A 23876-nucleotide genomic window follows, 5' to 3' on the forward strand; every position below is an offset into this window, starting at 1 on the left:
CTCTCGTCTCAAATTTTACACGCTTTATATTAGCTTCACTTGTATGTCAGTATGTCAGTATGTCAGTAACTCTCCGTGGGTAATTTGCGCGCCTGAATATTTTTGATAATCAACAAATAATAGTTTAAAAAAACTAAAAAATCACGCTTTTATAAATAAACCAAACTAAAAAGTAAAAAATAAATAATAGTTTAAAAAAACTAAAAACACGCTTTTTATAGAAAACCAAACTAAAAAATAGAAAATAAATTTTAATAAATTTAAATTAAGAATAATGTTAAAAATTTCAATAAATATAAATTAATAATAGTGTAAATAAAAAAAATGTATTTTATTTTAAAAAAAGCGTGGGGTGCATGGTGTCAATAGTTATAAATATTTTATTGACAGATATGAGTAGAGTGATTATCATTTTGATAATATCTTAAAAAGCACCCCACGCTTTTTTTAAAATAAAATACATTTTTTTTATTTACACTATTATTAATTTATATTTATTGAAATTTTTAACATTATTCTTAATTTAAATTTATTAAAATTTATTTTCTATTTTTTAGTTTGGTTTTCTATGTAAAGCGTGTTTTTAGTTTTTTTAAACTATTATTTATTATAAGAATCTGAACGTCCAGTTTTGTGAAATAGAATAAAGTCTGTAATTTTCCATAAGGATCAATGGTAAAGGCAAAAATATGTAAATATTAATATCTTTTTTTCAAGACTCGCCAGGCTTCCAAAAATTTTACTGCTCAATTATGATATTATAAAGTACCAATATGCCAAATTTCATTAAATTCTAAAGACAAATTCTAAAACCACTAGTAGGGGAGAAGGGGGTCAAATGAACCACGGGGCAATTGAACCACTCGACTTAAAAAATCGAAAAAATTGAAAAAACGCTTCATGCTCTTAGAATTAGATTCTAATATGTTAAACTCGGATATGATCAAAATTTGAAATCATTGCGATCGATAAATTTTGAAAAATTGAGATTTTCTTATTTTTAGGCATGCAAACTTTCTTTTCGGCTGGTGACAAATTGTTTAATAATATTTAAATTTTTGAATTAATTGATAAAATTTGAATTATAGTAGTTGTATATACTTATATTTTATAATCCTCAACTTTGTTTATAGTGATAGAATGGTTTATTTATTTATTATTTACTATTAATTGTTTTAAAATTATACGGGGTCAATTGAACCAGCAGTCCCGGGGACGATTGAACCATACGGAGAAGCATGGGACATGCGCGCGCATCTTGACTCGACGTGAAAAATACTCAGGAAAATAACCTAACAATTTGATAAACTCAATTTGTAATTAAAAATTATTTTTAAATCGATTTTTAATTTATTAAATATAATATATGTGTATTAAAAATGTACAACAGTAATATTAGAAAGTAACAATTAATATGTTATTTATTAAAAGTTCGGGGTTCAGTTATAAATGTCATTGGTTCAATTGACCCCGAGCAGTGGTTCAATTGCCCCCGAGCGGGGTCAATTGAACCATTCGACGCGTTTGGATAAATTAATAATTTTTAAAAATTCACGTTGTTTATTAACTAATTTATGTATTGATAATGATAGTAGACTTAATAAACTATCATTCCAAGAAAAAAAAATTTATTATTTAGTTTTAATTCGAATAGTAAAAAATTACTAAACTTTTTTTGGTTCAATTGACCCCCTTCTCCCCTACTACCTTAAACGTTCAAAACGTTTAAATTACGATTTGAACGTTCAATACGTTTTAAATCTACGACAAATTTCAACTCAGAATTGTACTAAACATTTAACCATTTAAACATTTAAATTTCCTTTTTCAATCCTTATTATTTTTACTTCCTCAATTATTACCCATTATTCTCTTTCTTATAATTAGTATATATAGGTATTACAGGTATCATAATAGGTATCACAGAGTTAATATCTATATTATTAAAATAATTTCTAATTATAAAGTTTCTCAAACTTGATCCTGTCTCTCTTTTATACTCAATATTGATACACGTGTACATTATTATAAAACTTATGTATACTTTAGCCATTCGGCTATTTTTATTTGTCTTGGCATATAAATAAAATATTTTATTGTTAATTTTGTAAAAAGAGCAAAAAAAATTACATCAGAGATATTTACCGGGAAAACTCTATTGTTTGTTCTTGTTAGGGTTTTCTTTCTTGCGTAGATATTTATCATCACTTTATTCCTCGTCTATTACTCGGGTTATCTAAATTAATGTATTAACTATTTAATCACTAGGATGAAAATGAACTGACGTTAATTCCCCCGTTATTAAACAGAAAACGTGTAGACAAATATTAAATATTTAATGATAAGCTAAAAGCTATTCGTGTCAATAAATATAACTCCACAGTTGTATTACCATTATTTATTCAAACAGTCTAGATAAATTGGACATTTACCTCTCGATCCATCTCTGACTCTAATTAAATTAACTTTATCCCCTCTTTTTATATCTATACTGCGAATTATACGTCTGTAGGTAAAGTAAATACTTTATTTTCAAATAAGAGATGATACGTGAAGATTATACACTCACCCAACAAACTGTATAAATTTCTTTATTATTCGGAATTTCATTCTAAAAAAAAAAAATCCTAAATCCGAGCACTTGAGTTTCAAGACAAAGCTTCGGAGCTTTTGTAAAAGCTCGTGTTGCCATACGACTTGTACGTGCTTATGGAAATACAAATATATTATATGATCGGACTGTTTTTGCGCCATCGATTTTACTTTACTCCTTCTTATTTCTTCTTCGACAATTCCAGGGCTGAAATTAAACCTATAACATATTAATATTCGGAGGATATATTATAAATATATTTATAGACGGAAGTAATATTTCCTACTTTGTCACTTACGTGCCTCGAAATATTACAATGCAGATGAATACTGGTGCACATTTTATTCAGTTTTTTTTTACAGTCGTGGTATGACTACAAGCTGCAGTGGGATCCTAAAGAGTACGGAGGGGTCGAAATGCTTCACGTACCGTCCGATCACATATGGCGACCTGATATAGTTTTGTATAACAAGTAAGATTTTAGTTTTTTAATTATTCATTTATTAGATAAAAAATAGTACATTATTTTATAAAAAAAAAATTTCTTCATAAAAATTTTTTTCTCTAGATACATATTTAAGAAATGATCTTGTATCTTGTGAACTATTGACATTTTTAAAGATATAAGCTCATCCCGATGTTACACTCATCGAGACCTTTCGTTTGAGTACCAAGATCAATTTTTCATATATTTTATATATTTATATATATTATAAATATGTATATATGAAAAATATATAAAAATGCATGTGGGTATTCAAATGAAAGCTCTTGATGAGTGTAATAACGAAAAGAGCTTATATCTTAAAAATGTCAATAATTAAAAACTGACTTTGCTATCTTGTCAACTAATGATATTTTTGAAAATATAAGCTCACCCCGACATTACACTCATCGAGACCTTTCGTTTGAGTACCAAGATCAATTTTTCATATATTTTATATATTTATATATATTATAAATATGTATATATGAAAAATATATAAAAATGCATGTGGGTATTCAAATGAAAGCTCTTGATGAGTGTAATAACGAAAAGAGCTTATATCTTAAAAAATGTCAATAATTAAGAACTGACTTTGCTATCTTGTCAACTAATGATATTTTTGAAGATATAAGCTCACCCCGACATTACACTCATCGAGACCTTTCATTTGAGTACCCACATCAATTTTTCATATATTTTATATATTTATATATATTATAAATATATATTTATGAAAAATATATAAAAAATGCATGTAGGTACTCAAATGAAAGCTCTTGATGAGTGTAACATCAAGATGAGCTTATATCTTAAAAAATGTCAATAATTAAGAACTGACTTTGCTATCTTGTCAACTAATGATATTTTTGAAAATATAAGCTCACCCCGACATTACACTCATCGAGACCTTTCATTTGAGTACCCACATCAATTTTTCATATATTTTATTTATTTATATATATATGTATATATGAAAAATATATCAAAATACATGTGGGTACTCAAATGAAAGCTCTTGAAGAGTGTAACATCAGGATGAGTTTATATCTTAAAAAATGTCAATAATTAAGAACTGACTTTGTTATTTTTTCAACTAATGATATTTTTGAAGATATAAGCTCACCCTGACATTACACTCATCAAGACCTTTCATTTGAGTACTCTCATCAATTTTTCATATATTTATATATATGTATGTATTAAAAATATATAAAAAATGCATGTAGGTACTCAAATGAAAGCTCTTGATGAGTGTAACATCAAGATGAGCTTATATCTTAAAAAATGTCAATAATTAAGAACTGACTTTATCTTGTCAACTAATGATATTTTTAAAAATATAAGCTCACCCCGACATTACACTCATCGAGACCTTTCATTTGAGTACCCACATCAATTTTTCATATATTTTATATATTTATATATATTATAAATATATATTTATGAAAAATATATAAAAAATGCATGTGGGTATTCAAACGAAAGCTTTTAATGAGGGTAACATCGAGATGAGCTTATACCTTTAAAAACTTCAATAGTTAACAAAGTACAGTGCAATTTAACAAAAGTAATTATATTATAAAAAAAAAATTTCCTAAAAATTTTTTTCTCATCAAAACTAATTTTAATTAATTTTATTTCCAATAATTATATAAATATCATCAATTTATAATTTTAAAAACTTGAAACAAAAATACATTGACTTTTCTTCAGTTTTACTTTTGAATCCGTAAGTTCAGTTCGTTTGTTTTGCTCCGAAGAAAGTTTGCAAGCCGAGTATAACAAAAGATAAATAGTTTTAAAATTCTTGTTCCATTTGTTTATTTGAAATATATAAGAGGATCGATACTATATCTCAAACTTAAACTTTAAATAATATGTACCGTTTGTAAATTTACATATTACAACTGATAACTTGTAAGTACTTGAATTTATAAAATAAATTTTAGAATCCCGGAAAAAGTAGACCTGGAAAAAATTTTAAAGTCATGAAAAATTCATATTATTTCAGATTTATTAAATTTCTATTATTATTATAATTTTTATTTTATAATAATTTTAATGAAATAATATGAATTTTTCATAATTTAAAAATTTTTTTCCGATTACCTAAATATTGTTATTTAAGAAGCATAAGATATTTCTAAAATTTTCAATTTGCGCGACCAACAGAATATTAATTAAACGTGGAAACATTGAACATGATTATAATGATAATGACGATGATAGTTAATAATTAGAACGTTAAATTAATTAATTAGTGAAATTAGATTAAAGTGATAATGAAATTTCAGCGCTGATGGTAACTTTGAGGTGACCCTTGCCACAAAGGCAACGCTGAATTACACAGGCAGAGTGGATTGGAAACCACCTGCTATCTACAAGTCTTCCTGCGAAATCGACGTCGAGTATTTTCCATTCGACGAGCAAACCTGTGTCATGAAATTCGGATCCTGGACTTACGACGGCTTTCAGGTTTAAATCTCTTATACATATAACTTATTTGTTATTCCAAATTTATCAATAATATTATTCACCTTCGGAGGTAACATAAAGGCACCAATCTACCCTGGAATAAATTTTCGTTGTAATATTATGCATTGAATTTTTAATCTTGCTGATAAAATTGATTGGGAATTTATTTTTAAATCCCCATCAAGGCTTCACGCTCTGTGCACTATTATCAATTAGAATAATTTTACTTAATTCATTTTAATCTCTATCTTGATCGTCGATGAATATGTACACGGGTACACGTTGTTCTCTCAATAGAAATAGAAATTCCAGAACAATACCGGTCAGGATAAGCTGATGCTTCTAGCTTCTTGCGGGAATCCTCACCACTATCCTTATTCCTTACTCTTCTCTCTCTCTCTTACGTAATAATGAAAATATTCCAATTCCAAAGTTATGTCAAGGTCGGAATTTGCTTAAGAAATATCTCAATCCCATTGCGGAAAATTAAGGATCATACATGCTTCAGTGCTAGGATCAACAGATTAGTACGTCACTTATCAGCCGGTCCTTTAATTAATCCTTAATATTAATCGCTATTAACTCTATTCTTTCCCGCTTCACAGCATTATTTATATTTGTAAAAATGCTTGCCGTAAGATGGACGGTGTGGCTTAATGTATATAGAATAAGCGAAAGGAAATTTAGTATAGACCGGATAGCTCAAATGGTAGAGTAGCCGACATGTCTTCGGAAGGTTCTGGGTTCGAATCCCAGTCCGAGCTATCTAATAATTTTTCTCGCATATTCTATAAACTCACATTAAGATGATCCTCTCCACATTCCTTTCTCAATCCTTTCCTACCAATATCCTGTTACGTGAATGTGAAACGCTTCACGTAATAATTACCGTAACTCCTATTCTTTCCCGCTTCACAGTATTATTTACATTTTTAAAAATGCTTACCGTAAGATGGACGGTGTGGCTTAATGTATATAGAATAAGCGAAAGGAAATTTAGTATAGACCGGATAGCTCAAATGGTAGAGTAGCCGACATGTCTTCGGAAGGTTCTGGGTTCGAATCCCAGTCCGAGCTATCTAATAATTTTTCTCGCATATTCTATAAACTCACATTAAGATGATCCTCTCCACACTCCTTTCTCAATCCTTTCCTACCAATATCCTGTTACGTGAATGTCGAACGCTTCACGTAATAATTACCGTAACTCCTATTCTTTCCCGCTTCACCGCATTATTTATATTTGTGAAAGAAACTCTATAAGAATTATCAGCTTTTTCTTATTTTATAGCTTCTTTTTTTTTATACAATATATTTTGTATAAATGTTCAGTTATTTATATTGAACTCACTGAGAAAAAAATTTATTTTGAAAAAAATGAGCAATGTTGTAATGAAAAAATAAATTTGTTTAGAATTTTAAACAATTTTATTTCTTAAATAAAGAAATAAAAAATTTTTTGTTAAAAGAAAATTTCCCCTTAAAAATTCTGAAAAAAGAATGATTTAAGAGCATGTATTACAGTCTGTTGTCGGTAATTCAGTTTGGACTAGTGATAACAAATGCCAATTGAATATATCGCACAGTAAAAAAATTTTCGTAAAATTTAACATTAAATTTTGTGTAGATGATTTTACACAAAATTTATGTTAATTCTACACATACTGTTTGTATTGATAAAATCAACATAATTCTGTGTTAAAAGTAACACAAAAATATGTTAAGACTTTCATCGGCTGATTCTCAGTTTCTACTCACTTAAATGTTATCCATAACACAAATAAAGTGTTGATTTTAACATTTTCTTTGTGTTACTCAGATCAGCTATCAAATTTGTGAGTTTTATTAATAATTTAAATATATATTTAAATAGATTTTAATTTCTGGATAAAAAATAAATTGTTTTCCATAAATACAAAGTTAAAGAACTCAATAAAGAATTCAAAATTTTTAAATAGTGATTAATTAATTTTAATCAATAGTTGCTTTTACTACAAGTCAGTGGCAATAGATGGTTATAGGATTAATGATGTATCAATTTCTAATTATTAATTATTAATAAACTCGTTAATTATATATTAATGGAAGTTAATTTTTGTTTCACATTGTATTTAAGTATTTCACGTAATGCCACAAATCAAAATCCAACAAATTAAAATGACTTTGAGACTATCACATTAACATGTCTAAATATCTTGTGTGGCATACAGCTATGCTCGTACACTGATAAAAAAATTGACTTGACTCAAGAGCCAAACTCTTGAATCAAGAATTCCACTTTGAAGAAAATGATTTTCTTGAGTCAAGAGAATAAATTCTTGACTCAAGAAAATTTCAGACCAAGAATAATTTCTTAGCTCAAGAATTTTTCTCTTGACTCAAGAAAATCATTTTCTTCAAAATGGTATTCTTGGTTCAAGAGTTTGGCTGAGTCAAGTCAATTTTATCAGTGTACTCCCGAGATCCTGCAAATAAAGCGGAGCGGCGTCATAATTTAACATATCTTTGTGTAAATTCAACATATTATTTGTGTTACTATAGAAAACATCAACACAGCCTTTATATTGAATTGACATTTAAAAGTGTTATTTATACTACCAACCGAATGGGGTATTCTTTAACATAAATTTTGTGTTGGTTGGCCAGTAACATTAAAAAGTGTAGTTTTACTTTGAATTAACACTTGAGTGTGTTAAAAAATGGATGGATTGATCAACACAAACAGTTTGTGTAGAATTAACATAAATTTTATGTAAAAAAATCATCTACACAAAATTTTATGTTAAATTTTACGAAAATTTTTACTGTGCGGATTGTTTATTTGAAACACATAAAATGTACTGAAAATTATCAGGCTGACTGTCAATACTCCCAACACTGTTCAAAAAAATTAAACTATAGTTTATTTACTGTAGTAAATGAAATTTTTTGTTGATAATTAGTTTTCCATTCAAACCTAGTTGCATTTTAATAATTCTGTCTTATAAGTAATCTAAACTAAAGTAAATATTAACCAAAAAATTAAAGCAATCTCAAAGATTATATTGGTTGTAAGTTTATAAGTAATTTCTTTACAGTAAAGTTTATTTACTTGAATATATAACTCTACCTATTTATTTATCATTTTTTTATTTTTTTTCAATGATTAAATTTAAAAATAAAAGAATCAATTCACGAAGGACTATTATTAACATACTCCTGCCAAGTTTAATGATTTTTTGTTCAAAAATTACTTGGTCAAAAAGCGTCTCAGTATTTTGTCCAAAATTTCAATATTCTCTGTCCTACATGTTCTTAAATAGACTATTTGAGAATTTTTATCGAAAATTTTTTCTTCTCAAATCTATTAAACTTTTTAAATTTTAACAAATTTTCAAAAAAATTTATAAATTTTTTAGAAAATTGTGATATTCAACTTTTTTTTTAAATTGTTCGTTTTTTTTATGGACTTTTCAAAAAAAAAATATACACGAAAAAAAGTAAACTGTAATATAGATAGATAGATAGATAGATAGATAGATAGAATACTTTATTTATGCCAAAGTTAGTACCAGATGGCAATTTTTTACATGCATATACACGAAGATTACAAAAAATTCTTAATGTATACAAATATAATTAAAAGCAAGTTAAATATAATTAAAAATTAATCAAATTAAATTTATGAAAAGAATAATAAAATAACTAATAAATAACAAGAATATTAGAAGAAACATAAAACAATTTTGATTTTGCGGATATTACCCTCATGGTTTTGGAAATGCCGTAAAGATTCGGTATTTATACGATATAAATGCTGTATTTTTACCGTAATACTTCAGTTATTTTAGCCAGTTTTTTTGTCGAATTATTATGAAAAAATTACGAAATAAATTTAGAATATTTATGGCAATTGCAGCAAAAAACCGGAAAAGAAGATCCCTACTTTCTATTACCGGCAAAATACCAAAAATATGCTGCTTTACTACTATTATTCAATAGCTTGAAATTTTTTTTTATAATATTATAAATTATCGTGAATTATTTTTAAGAGGTTGATAAACTAATTTCTCGATTGTTATTATTATTAATAATTTTTTTTAGTCTAGACCGGGATTCGAACTCAGATCATTTAGTTACGCGCCGAAGGCTCTACCAGTTGAGCTATCAGAGACACTATCCATATCTAATTACTCAGTCACCTAATAAGACTCACCGAGTAATAAACACAGCCGTCCATCTTACGGTAGAAAGCATTATATCTTTAATTATATCAGTATAAATGCGGCAAAATTATAGTATATTTTTGGTATTTTTACCGTAGAAATACGATTTTATTACTTTAAAATTATAGTTATATTATAGTTAATACATAGATTTTTTACGGTAAAAGTTCTAGAGTTTTACAGTAATTTTATAGTATTATTTCTGAACTTTGCAGCAAAAGTACGGTAGAAATGCTGCATAACTATAGTAAAAAAACTGGCCAAAATGACCACAGAAATACCGTATTATTTCAGAATTATAACGGTAAATTTACAGTAAACGCATTAATACCGAAAATTTACGGTATTTCAAAAACCGCGAGGGTAAGAAATATGACAGAGATTTATCGATTTAGCTAATAAAAAAGAATAAACAACAACTATAATTAAATGTCCAGATTAAATAAATGATCAAATATTTTATTTTTAAAGCTTTTTAGACTAGTTGACTCTATGATGTCTGCTGGCAATTCCTCCCACAATCGAATAGCAGTTACAATAAATGACGATTCGTATTGTGTGGTCGAAAAAAAGGGCATTACGAAACTAATATTATTTCTTTTCGCTGCAAGTCTTTCAGATCTTTGCAAATTAGGATCCTCAATGAATAGTTCACGCAGATAACAATATTTACTCGGATTATATTTAACTTATTTAACTTATTTATCTAAACTAAAGTTAAGTATAAAAAGAATAAAAGGGTAATTATATTATATTTACTCGGATTATATTACTCGGTAATATTTACTCGGATTCCGGTTAATTTTTATAGTTTCAAACAGTAAAGCGGACATCGGGGTGGCAAAAATATAAATATTGCAGAACTTAATGTAGAAAGTATAAAAGCCACCATTTATGATTTAACATCCAAAATAAGTGATTAGTAGCTGTCACTATAGTAAATAACGACTCTTTCATCTTAAAAAATTACAGTTTCAAACAGTAAAAATTGCCATTTTAATATGTAGTCGATATTATGAGGAGAAGGGGAACTCAGAGGAAAGAGAAGGGGGTCTCACTCGGGGAGAATTTAACATTTAAGGTACTAGAATTAAATTTGCGCGCGCAAGCGCGCGCCTCATATTTATTGTCATGATATATTTATGTGTCGTTTATGTATATTATATTCACTTTCAACCAATCAGAATGAGAGTATTTATTTTCGACCAATCACAACTCGAATAAATTGGTTTCACATACATTTCATTTCAATTTTATTATGGGATTACCCTCGCGACTTCCGTCGTCAAAAGTTTATGCCAGAGTGTACGGTACACATACCAGATAGCCATTATTGACAAGCCTAAAACTTTTTGCTGTTTATGTACTTATTTCAGCCAATCACAAAGGAGATACTGATCGTTTGAAAAGTCTGGCAACACTGCGTGAGCGTTAAGATATTTTATAGTGGTTATACTGTAGTGTTTTGGACTGGCTGTAGACTTACCTCTGTTTTGATACATGCGTTTATTTATTTATTTACATACATTGAAAGATTAATATATATTATTATATTAAAATTGTTAACTTTTTGAATTTTTAATAAATATAAAAAAAATTAAAATTAATTCAGCCGACATTTAAAATTTTTAGAATTTTTTTTTATTGAAAAAAAATGATTATAAAAAATAAAAAGAAATTTCACTTGAAAAAACTTCAAAAACTGTAAATGCAATATAAAAAATTTTTTTTTTCTAATTTAATTATTAAAAAGTCAAAAATTTAAAATGTTGGCTAACTTTAGTATCATAAAATAATACTTATTTTCATAAAATAATCATAGTTTTTTTTTCAAATAAATAAAATTAATAACTATAATATTACACCTAACGTAAATTAAACTTTTCAAATTTGTCAGCGCATGCGCGTCTCATACTTCTTTCGCGGCTAACAAAACTTGCGCTGTTGCCACAGCTTTATTAACGTATTCCCTCCTCAGTTAAAGTCTGGTAAATTTTTCATTACTTATTAATAAATATCTCTGAAACTGTGTGGTAATTATCAATGAATTTTTTTTTTTTTTAATTGTTTAGTTGTTAGTTAACGTTACTCTAGTTTTTTAAAAAGATCCTAAGAAAAGTTTCTAAGATATAAAAATGTTTGTAGGTAAATTTTTCGATATCCCGTATACCGTAATGTATAAGAGCGTTCAAAACTCAAACTTTAAAATTAAATATCTCGGAAACTAGATGGTAAAAAATTCTCAAATTGCGCCAATCGACGAAGAATTATATGAACATTACACAGAAAAAAAGATTTCTTGACTGGAGAATAAAATTCTTGGCTCAAGTAAATTTCCGGGTGCCCGAAGGAAGACCGAAGTTGTCTTGGCCGAAGTAAAAATTTTTCTTGAAATTCTATTCTTGGTGGAAGTAATTTTTCTTAATTCAAATTATCATAAATACTTGATACAATAAATTTTTATATTGGATCAAGATTTTTAGATACTTTAGGGAAGCAGCGCCACCTACTTCAGCTGAAAAAAAAATTTTCTCACCTTGAGAAAATTTTTCTCTTGAATATTTGATACCCATTTTAGATTATTTTAGCACGCAATTATACATATTGAATGAAAGAAAATAGTTCAATATTATTTGATCTTCCCATTTGACATGTTTGTCAATAAAAATATTAATGAAAATTTATTATCGAGATATTTAATTTTTTGGAGCAAGAGAAAAATTTTCTCAAGACAAGAAAATTTACTTCTGTTAAGAACTTAATTTCTTGAAGCAAGAGAATTAATTTTGTTGAGATAAGTGAAATTTCTTGTGTCAAAAAAAAATTTTTTTTTCGCCCAAGAAAATAATTAGCAAGAAAAATATTTTCTTGGTTCAAGTGAACCATTCTTTCTGTGTAATCTACCAAAATTTAAAAAAAATCCTAAGAAAACGACTTTGGCGAGGGTACTACCTTAAAACAGTAAAAATGATACTTTTAAAATATACATTTTACCAGTCCAAGCAAGTCAATAATTACAGTTTGATTTTCAGCGTTGCGTTTAAAATTTACCATTTTACTTTGTAAATATTGACGTTGCTTGTATTAGAAATTTACTAACTTTATTTTATACTTTTTACATATCATAAGATCATTTTTTAGGTACGAAATGATAAATATCAGTCTGAATTTTTATTTATTATACTTAAACGTTTTAGACATTCACATAACGAATATTACTGTTTGAAATAGTATTTTCTTCCATGTAAAGAGTAAATTGTAACGTTTAAATGGTAAATATTATAAAGTGAATAGTAAAATCACGATTTTACTGTTTGAAATGGTAATTTTTAGCAGTTGATCATTACTTATTATAAATCGACTGTTATTTATTACAGTTTACTATTTTCCGTGTATCAATAACATTAAAAAAAGATAAAATAGAAATTTTATCCATAAACATGAGAGCTAAAATTTTTTCCAACTTTTGAAGGTAAAAAAACTATCGAAATCATTATTTTTTTCTTTCACAACATTTTTTATCATAAATGCGCCGTAAAAACAAACCGAATAAAAAAAATTAAAAAATGTTAATTTTTCACCTAGATATGGCCAAAAATAGGATGAATCTCAATTATAAATAACTAGCCGTTACCCGCCCGCTTCGCGTGGCGTACAACATACGTGTATTTGTATATCTATATTCACAAATATAGGTATACAAATACATAGAGTGATCATATAATTGTACATGATCATCTATTATGGCTTTTACCTTATATAAAAATTTTTAATTTTTTCTATATTTAATGCCTTCTTATTATCCTTTAGGAATTGAATTTTATAATTTTTTAATTAACGCCCACGCAAGGATTTGTGAGGGTGGCATTTCATAAAATTCATTCTTTACAGCTCAAAACTCAAAAATCCATCTGGCCCAGTTTCAATCCTTTAGCTGCTATAGATTAAAAGGTACAATTTCTTTTAATTTTACGCCCACGCACGGACATGTGGGGGTAGAATTTAATGAAATTTATTCTTAACAGCTCAAAAACGCCAAAAAAGCATTCTGGCCATGTTTCAAAGTATTAATAGCTATAGATTGAAATTTACGAATTTTCTCTTAATTTGACGCCCACGCACGGGCACGCCAGGGGGGTGGAATGTCACAGAATTCGTTTTTAAAAAATTTCTAAATGTAATTTGAAACATTCTGACCAAGTTTTGAACTATTAAAAGCCATAATTGAAAAATATGAATTTTTTTCGTCAACACCCCGCAACCCCCCTTGTGGGTGGAATTTCGTGAAATCCGTTCTTAGCTGACCTCTACTTGGCAAAAGGAATATTCCTGCCAAATTTCAAGTCTCTAGGTCTTATAGTTCCAGAGATATCGTGATGAGTGACTATCTATATCTATAGAAAGTCTCCTATATATATATATATATATAGATTACCCTTTTTTTCAACAAGAAGATTACTGTGAAAAATTTTTTATTTCTTCAGCTAAAGTATTATTCAGTACAAATTAATTTTTGATTACAAAATTGCTCATTTTTTTTTCAAAATAAATTTTTCTTCTCAATATAGCTTCATTTTTTGATACAATATTTTTGTATAAATCATGATTTATTTACACTGCACTCAATATTTAAATTATGCACACGGCCTTTAGTAAACACTTGTTGATTTAATAAATAAATAATTAATAATAAAACAATAATTACAACTCCTGTAAAATAACTCGACTAATTAGCCCTCAAAATACCTACCTGTGGTATTCTATCAATCCGATCAGCAAAATAAGCGAAGCCGACAGGACTTTTAAGCCCCAAGATTAATTAATCTTCCATTCGGGTCGAAGCTAGTAAATTATACTGAAGAACTCTCGCTAGACCTTACACTTACGCTTACGGTAGTTTTAGTTTTTACTTTGGAAATTAATTAAACTTTTTTCCTAACACTGTCATGACACTGCAGGTTGACTTAAGACACATCGACGAAGTCCATGGTAACAATGTGGTTGACATTGGTGTTGATCTTTCGGAATTTTACACTTCTGTCGAGTGGGACATTCTTGAAGTTCCAGCTGTCAGGTAATCAAACCTTTTTTATAACTTAAATAATTAAAATTCATAAGAGTTATTTATTAAGTTTGATTGAAAGTGTTTTAAAATATGACACTAAAGTAATCTAACAACTTGAAATTTTTTTAATTTTTTTAAAAAATATATAAATAAAAATAAAGTACTTTACGTTTTTATATCCTATACAAGGTTTTTAAGCCAGAAAGTTGATGTTTATTATTTTTTTTAGAAATTTAGAATTTTTATTGTTACTTGCCCGCGTGTCAAATATTAGTTAGGATAAGTTAGATTAGGCTTTAAAACTTTCGATAAATTTATTTTTAATGATTATTAAATACCAATCGAATTGTTTTTGCATCCCCTACAAGGTTTTGAGGCCAAACCGTTGATCAGTTTATTATTTTTTTAGAAATTTAGAATTTTTAAATTTACATCCCCATGGGGAGAAAAATTAATTATACTACCTACTATACAAAAATAGTAACCCCTACTATCTAAAATGGTAATAAAATTAATTAGTAACAAAATAATAGGTGGTATCATTGACAATTGTAATAGTTACTATTAATAATGGTAACGATTACTATTGAAAATAATAATTGTAATTATTATAAATTATAACTGTTACAATCAAAGATGGTAACTGTAACCATCTCAGATTGTAAAAATTCTGAAAGAAAAAATAATATAATTTTCCTTAATTAAATCCTTTATTTACATCCATATTTTAGCTAATGTACACTTTTTTCTTTGAAATATTAAAATATTTTAAATTCCCTTCAAAATTTTTTAACTTCCCGCTAAGAAAATTGAAAATTTTCAAAAATCGGGAAGTAAATTGGTTTTACCCCGTTTTTCGAAAATCGAGTTTTCATCAGATCTTGACGTTTTGAGGTCCTAGAAAGCTTTCCTGATTATTCCCGTGAGGGTGTCACTATGTCTGTATGTGTGTGTGTGTGTGTGTGTAAGTATGTAAACCTCTTATAACTTTTGAACGGTTGAACCGATTTCATCGCGGTTGGTGCCATTCGAAAGGGCTTCGCCAAACTTAGATTTCCTGTTAATTTGAACCGATTTGGACCGATAGATTTTGAGAAATTTGGAGAAATCTGAAAAAAAGTAGGAAAAAAAATTTTTTCTGAAGTGGTTTTTTTGGGATAACTTTTAAACGGCTCAACCAATCGATTCCAAAAACTAATCAGCTCTCAACCTTAAAAAACCACGTCGATCGCCGTTAATCCGGTCAAAATCGGTTGATTCGTTCGAGAGATATCGTGAACGAAAGAAAACCGAAAAAAGTGTTTTTTCAGAGTTACTCCGAAATTTCTAGTTTGACCAATTGAAACTTAGAAATTCTTTATGAGGCTTAAAAAACTGCGTAGAATGCCGCCAACCGCGTAAAAATCGGTTCATTCATTCAAAAGTTATTGCGGTATGAACATTCAAAAAATAGTGTTCTATGAAACTTCTATCAGACTTTTGAGCTCAAAGAGCTCAAAAGCATAGAAAAAGTATCTTTTTGAGCTCGGAGAGCTTAAAACAACACACAGATTGTACTTTTGAGCTCGAAGAGCTCAAAAAAGCGGCCAGGTATTAACGGAATTAGCGGAAAGTTGCAGGGATGGCCTTTAGGGTCAACCGTTTTCCTAATTTTTTTAGAAAAATTTGGCGTTGAAACTTGTTTTAGACAAATAAAAATTTATAAATATAATTTCAATCCGAATTTAATCCCGATTTTTTGTGCACTACACTGCACTACAGCTGCTTTTAGTTTATTCAGAAATGCATCCACGGTAACGCAGATTCTTAATTTTTTTAATATTTTTTACTACCTTAGATAGTAGTTATTATTATTACTGATGGTAACTGCAACCATCAGGTTATATTAGGAATTACGATTTTGATAATAGTAGTAACTAATTAAAATAATAACAGTCATTATTACTGATTACCATCATAATAGTAGTAGTTACCATCAGGATGGTAAATACTACAATTCAGATGATTTATTTAACTATTTAAATAATATTTACTACTATCGAATTCAGTTAATAAATTTTAACATAACTAGATAATAAACTCTACTATAAAATTTTCTCCGTGCACATTTAAAGATTAACAAAAAATAACTTGCAATAGGCTTTAAAACTCTCAATAAATTTATTTCTAATGATCATAATAGACTAATCGAATTATTTTTGTATCTCTTACAAGAATTTTAGGCCAAACATTTGATAACTTTATTATTTTTTTTAGAAATTGAAAATTTTTAAATTTATATCTTCGCGTTTCCGTGCCGGGATGTGTTATCCGAGAAAAAAACAGTTTCAATATAAAAAAATCGCGCCAAGTCCACGTTCATAAGACTATTAAGAAAAAAAAATTTTATTTCTTTACAAAAAGATATAAAATAAAAAATTAAAAAATCCAAGATACCGATATGGTTGTATATGATTTTCGGAAATAAAAAAAAATTTTTTTGTAAATTTAAAAATTAAAAGAAACAATTTTGGAACGTATTTAGTGTGCGTGGTTACGAAATATTTCACTTTTTATGAAATTCCTAAAATCTATCTACTAGGACTTTTAAAAAAAATTAAAGTACACAATGACGCACACCAAGTACGTTCTAAAATTGTTTCTTTAAATTTTTAAATTTACAAAAAAATTTTTTTTAATTTCCGAAAATCATATACAACCATATCGGTATCTTGGATTTTTTAATTTTTTATTTTGTATCTTTTTGTAAAGAAATAAAATTTTTTTTTCTTAATAGTCTTATGAACGTGGACTTGGCGCGATTTTTTTACAGTGAAACTGTTTTTGCTCGGATTTCAGTATTTTTTGTAATTATAATAAAAATTGACAATTTTAATTTAATACATTTCCGGTGGCAAACTATCCCCTTTAAGCTATAGTTCATGTAAAAGTTATTCTTGCGCCGCCTGGCGTGTGTAATTGCAAGCTGTCAAATATCTTTTTTTCACTGTAGTTTCCCATCTATTATAAGATTAGCATGCATTCTTATATTATTTAGTCTCTGGCCGTCCGCTTTTTACATAAGAAAAAAGTTAAAATCTAAAAATCTGGGTCGCTATAGTTTGTGCTGATTATTTTTAGTAGAAATTTTAAATCTGCCATATTAAAGCAAATTTTTTAAGGGAGTTGGGAAAGAACGGATAGGGGAAAGGGGGGACCTACTCAGTGGGAATTTTTCCGTAATTGAAAAAATAATCAGACAGCCCAGACTGGGAGTCGAACCCAGACCTCTCGGTTACGCGCCAAGGGCTCTACCAGTTAAGCTATCCGAGACAAGTACTGACTACTTTATTCAGTCACGTATATAAGACCCACCGAGCAAACAACGCCATCGTCCATCTTACGGTAAAGAGCCATATTAAAGCAAATTTTTTTTTTTTTTTTTAAGGGAGTTGGGAAAGAACGGATAGGGGAAAGGGGGGGACCTACTAAATTTTAAATAGAAATTATAAAGATAATTGATAATAATCAAGTAATACGCGTAATAAAAAGCATGAACTACTATTATAAAATATCATATAGAAAAAAAAATCAAAATAAATTTGAAAAAAAATTTGTAACCTCAAAAAACCGTTCTGCTTACGGTATATACACACTCGGTAGTCTGGCTTGAGAACGGAACTTGGCGCCAGACTCTATCGAGTCTGTTGATTAGGCTTTAAAACTCTTGATAAATTTATTTATAATGGTGATTATATACTAATCGAATTATTTTTGTATCCCGTACAAGGTTTTTAGGCCGAAAAGTTGATTAGTTTATTATTTTTTTAGAAATTTACAATTATCTAATTTAAGTCTTAAAAATTATTAATAATAATGTCTTAATAATTTTCAATATTTTTTAAAACTAGTTTTCTTCTTTATAATCTAAAAAATTTTTTAATAAAAAAGTTAGTTGCAAAATATTTAATATTTAAATAAAAGAAAATTTTCACCATAAAAAGCTCAAGTTTAACTTACTAAAGTGCAATAAAATTTTTATCTGATCATTTTCTTAGAAATGAAAAGTATTACACCTGCTGCGACGAGCCTTACCTCGACATTACCTTCAACATAACAATGCGCAGAAAAACGTTGTTCTACACAGTTAATTTAATAATACCGTGCATGGGAATATCCTTTTTGACGGTGTTGGTGTTCTATCTGCCGAGCGACAGCGGAGAAAAGGTTCGTATATATATATCTATATAAAATTGACTATATTAAATATATACAATACTATACTGTAAAACAACCAGATATCCTATTATAAAATTCACGAAATTATTCATTCAATTTCTTCTCGAGAGTCTGTTTAACTCCAATATTATCCTTTCTCATTGTCATCGTTCAGTCCGCCTTGTTCTGCGAGTTCAACGGCACTAAGTCTTGTTACCTCATACTCGTACACTAATAAAAGCCTGACCATTCTCATACCTCGATTTTACAATCCACACCCTGTAATAATAATTATTATTATCATTACTTCAACAATCATAGTAATAATACCGAGAACAATAGCGCAATTCCCGGCTCGCTACTCCGCTTCTGAGTGATCGAATATTCATTTTATGCCTTACACTTTGAAGCTCGCGAGGAATAGGGAAGAAATTAGCCTCAAGCTAAATAGATCCTTTTTTAACTCCGTTTTTTTTTTTTTTTTCTGTCAAACGTGAGCCGGAAAATAAAGTTAAAAAAATTATTCATTTAAAGTGTAAAAAATATTCAATTTAAATTTAAATTAGTCTTTGTAGTGATGATATCGTTGTTTTTAATGATAACTTCAGGAAAATTTTATTGATTTTTTTTATTGACTTTATTTTTAATAGATTTAATTAAAAATTTATTATTTTTCATACATAGTCGTTATATTATGAAAAAAAATATATATATATATATATATATATATATATATATATATATATATATATATATATATATATATATATATATAAAGTATATGAAAAGTGCATGTGGGTACACTGAGAAAACGGTTTGTTTGACTCAAATACGCAGATTTATTTTAAATGAATCAAAAATATTTATTTAATGTTAACAAATTTCTTTTATTTAAATATACATTAGTTTGAATCAAATACTACTTCGTTTTGGTTTATTTAATTGAATCGACTCATTTATTTCATTCAAATAAAGATTTGTTAACTATTAACAAATCTCGTTTCAAGTAGAATTACGCTTGGTGTCGCTATAGTCGCCACTTATTATATCCCGCCAAATTTCGCCATTCCAGGACATTGTTTATGTACTTTATCTTCAGACCGGTAACACGAGTAAGCGTCGTTTTTTTTTTATTATTTAAATGGGATAATTCTTATTGTCAAGTGTAATAATTAACGTTTATAATGAAACAATTATTGGAAGATTGGGATTTGTCGCATTTGTGGCCCATTTTTGAAGGTAAGAGGATTGTTTACATTTGGCTTTTTTTGTGACTAACCACTATTTCTTTTAAGTTTATTTTATTTTAATATTAATTTACCTATTGATCTTAAAAATATTTTATTTTTTCAGTTTCTGACTTACTATTTTTTTTTTCATTAAATTTTTTTTTTATATTTCATGCGGTTATTGGAACGAAAAAAAAATTTCTTAACCTAAAATCCGTGTCGCTTAAAAATAATTTTTTTACAGAAAATTTTCAAATGTGTTATTAAATATAAAAGGTCTTTATATATTTTATAACAAAATTAGTTTATTTTCGTAAAAAAACATACTACTATTAGTTGTAATACTAATAAAAATACTATGATACTGAAGTTAGCTGTCAGCTGTCAATTTTACAAATTTTATAACAAATCAATTAAAATAAAAAAATGATTCTAAAAATTTTCACTTATAATTTTTATTAATTTTAACATGTGAAATTTTTTAATTAATTTTTTTTACAATAATTTAATTATTATACTCCATAAAAATTAAAAAATAATTTTAATATCTGTCAACTTCAGTATCATAAAAATACTTTAGTTATAAATGATATAACTACAGTGAATCGGACTATAGTATTTAAGTAAATCTAGTAAAATTTTAAAACAACACTTTTTATTAATTGTACACTTTCTTTTTTCCAAAATAAAACCTCCAACACTTTATAGAAAATGGGGTGACTGAAATAAATATTTTGCAAGAACTATTAGAAAACAGTCATGAACTTGAAAAAATAGTCAAAGTTCTGGGAACAAGATTGAAGTTGAGACAAAAATATCGTGAACTCGTAGGTTGACAATGCTTTAATGTTATTATTTATTTGTAAACCCAATTTTTACTATTTTCTTTTTTAAATAAAATAAATAATAGATTAATATAGATTAATTAATACTTTTTATTTTTTTTTTGTTTATACAGGTAGAAAAAAGTGAAGTTCCTGACATTCCAGTTTTGTCTTCTGCATCTGATATAGTCAACTTCATTGAGATCGTTCAGAAAAATCCTCAATTTGACTCTACTGGTATATTTCGAGAGATTAGTTCGCCTGGTAATCAAATAATTGATATTTCATTGGATCAAGATAATGTAGAGCAACATTCATTAATTGATACGTCAGAAAATCAAGAACTCATCTCATCTCATAGTTTTAGATAATTATACAGATAATGCTTTCTTTTTGGAAAAGTATTGAAAAACTTACTCTGTTTCGTGGCTTAAAGTTAATGGAACACTTTATAAGCCTAGCTATTTGATTTACGTAAAATGATGGTAATAACGACCCAGTATTTGGTTTTATTACTAATATAATTATTTGTAACACGAATGATATATATATACTGTATAAAGAATGTTTTAACCACGGTTTTTTAAATAATATCAAATGTTATGAAATTTCACTACCTTTCGAAAAGTCTGAACAAATTTTACTGCTTAATAAAAATGTATATAGGCGATGCATTAAATCCCATGTTACCGGCGATGGAAAAACTGTTGTTTCTCGGCGTGATTTATAAAAATAAATAATAAAAATTAATTTAGTTTACCAATGTATTTATTTGATTTTTATTTTAGTTATTGTATTTTAGTACCTTCAAATGTGTGTCTGATACGAGCGACTAATTTTATAAATATTATTTCTTATGGAAATAAATAAAATACACAAATATATATATATATATATATATATATATAATTAATTATTAATTAAAAATAATGTCTCTTTATTTGTTAGAGAGAGAGCGCCAGTGTCCAGTAAAGTATGTGCCAAACAATGACACACTTAACTGTATGTATACTTATATATATATATATATATATATCGTTAAATAAATTTCTATTATTGGAATAGTTGACTAATATACGATAATTATGATACTGAAGTTAGCAGACATCTGTCAATTTTTTTTTAATTTTTATTACAGGTCAACGATAAAAACATCATTTAAAAAAGTTTGCCCTTGTTATTTTTTTATTTTTAGACGTAGAATTTTTAAATTGAAATTTTTCATAATAATTTTATTGTTATGAAAGTCAAAAAATTACAGACATATGTCTGTTAATTTATAATAATAAAGTTAGCCGACATTTTTTATTTTTTTATTTTGCTTAATGTGTTAAATTAGAACTAAATAATATTTTTTTTTAATTGCACCGACAGTATTTCGAATTTTTTACAAATGAAATTTAAAAAAAGTTTTTTTGTAATAATTTTTTCAAAAAAAAAAATTCTAAAAATTTTTAGATGTCGGCTAACTTTATTATCATTGTTAATTTCAATATAATTAATAATTCCAAAAAAAGTGCCCATTTTACCCCAAACGTTCGATATGCCCACTTTTACTACTTTCCTAACCTAAAACTAAAAATCATTGCTTTGAGTATATTCAAACATACCATTTATTTATAGTTAACAAATCTGATTTGGTTGAAATATACGTTTGTTACCACCAAAGAAATATTTGTTAACTATAAACAAATATGGATTTCATTCAAATATACTACAACTTTGTCTCAAATAAATCAATTTATTTGAATCAAATGAATATTTCTAGTACTATTTAAATAAGAGATTTATTTATAGTTAACGAGCCTCATTTCATTCAAATGAACTGTTTTCTCAGTGTACTCAAATGAAAGGTTTCGATGAGTGTAACATCGAAATGAGCTTATATGGTTAGAAACATCTTTAGTTAACAAACTGCAATAGTCATTCCTTAATTATCAACATTTTCATAAATATAAGCTCATTCTGATGTTACACTCATCAAAGACCTTTCATTTGAGTACCCGCTTGCACTTTTCATATATTTCATATATTTTATATATGTTATGAATATCATATATATGAAATATATGAAAAGTGCATGTGGGTACTCAAATGAAAGGTTTCGATGAGTGTAACATCGAAATGAGCTTATATCGTTAGAAACATCCTTAGCTAACAAAATACATTAGTAATTCCTTAATTATCAACATTTTCGTAAATATAAGCTCATTCCGACGTTACACTCATCGAGACCTTTCATTTGAGTACCCACAACAATTTTTTATATACTTATATATATTGTATATATAAATATATGAAAAATATATGAAAAGTGCATGTTGGTACTCAAATGAAAGGTCTTGATAAGTGTAACATCAGAATGAGCTTATATAGTAAAAAACATCATTCATTAACAAAATGCAATAGTCATTTCTTTATTATTGAAATTTTCATAAATATAAATCCATTCTGATGTTATACTCATCAAGACCTTTCATTTGAGTACCCACATCAATTTTTTATATATTTATGTATATTATATATATATAAATATATGAAAAATATATGAAAAGTGCAAGCGGGTACTCAAATGAAAGGTCTCAATGAATGTAACATCGGAATGAGCTTATATCGTTAGAAACATCCTTAGTTAACAAACTGCATTAGTCATTCCTTAAATATCAACATTTTCGTAAATATAAGCTCATTCTGATGTTACACTTATCAAGACCTTTCATTTGAGTACCCGCTTGCACTTTTCATATATTTCATATATTTTATATATGTTATGAATATCATATATATGAAATATATGAAAA

At 27.2% G+C, this 23876-nt stretch overlaps 1 protein-coding gene across 2 annotated transcripts in view; it reads left to right on the forward strand.

The window, feature by feature from the left end:
• Nucleotides 1-23876, forward strand: part of LOC123275302 (acetylcholine receptor subunit alpha-like) — a 194810-nt gene that overhangs the window by 167007 nt on the left and 3927 nt on the right. For both annotated transcript variants that reach the window (XM_044743325.1, XM_044743326.1), the window contains 4 exons: nt 2956-3065; nt 5375-5555; nt 14719-14834; nt 18863-19031. In XM_044743325.1, the coding sequence (XP_044599260.1) occupies nt 2956-3065; nt 5375-5555; nt 14719-14834; nt 18863-19031 (576 nt within the window). The remainder of the gene's footprint in view (nt 1-2955; nt 3066-5374; nt 5556-14718; nt 14835-18862; nt 19032-23876) is intronic.

Source organism: Cotesia glomerata, linkage group LG1 (assembly GCF_020080835.1).
Source record: "Cotesia glomerata isolate CgM1 linkage group LG1, MPM_Cglom_v2.3, whole genome shotgun sequence".
NCBI lineage: Eukaryota > Metazoa > Arthropoda > Insecta > Hymenoptera > Braconidae > Cotesia > Cotesia glomerata.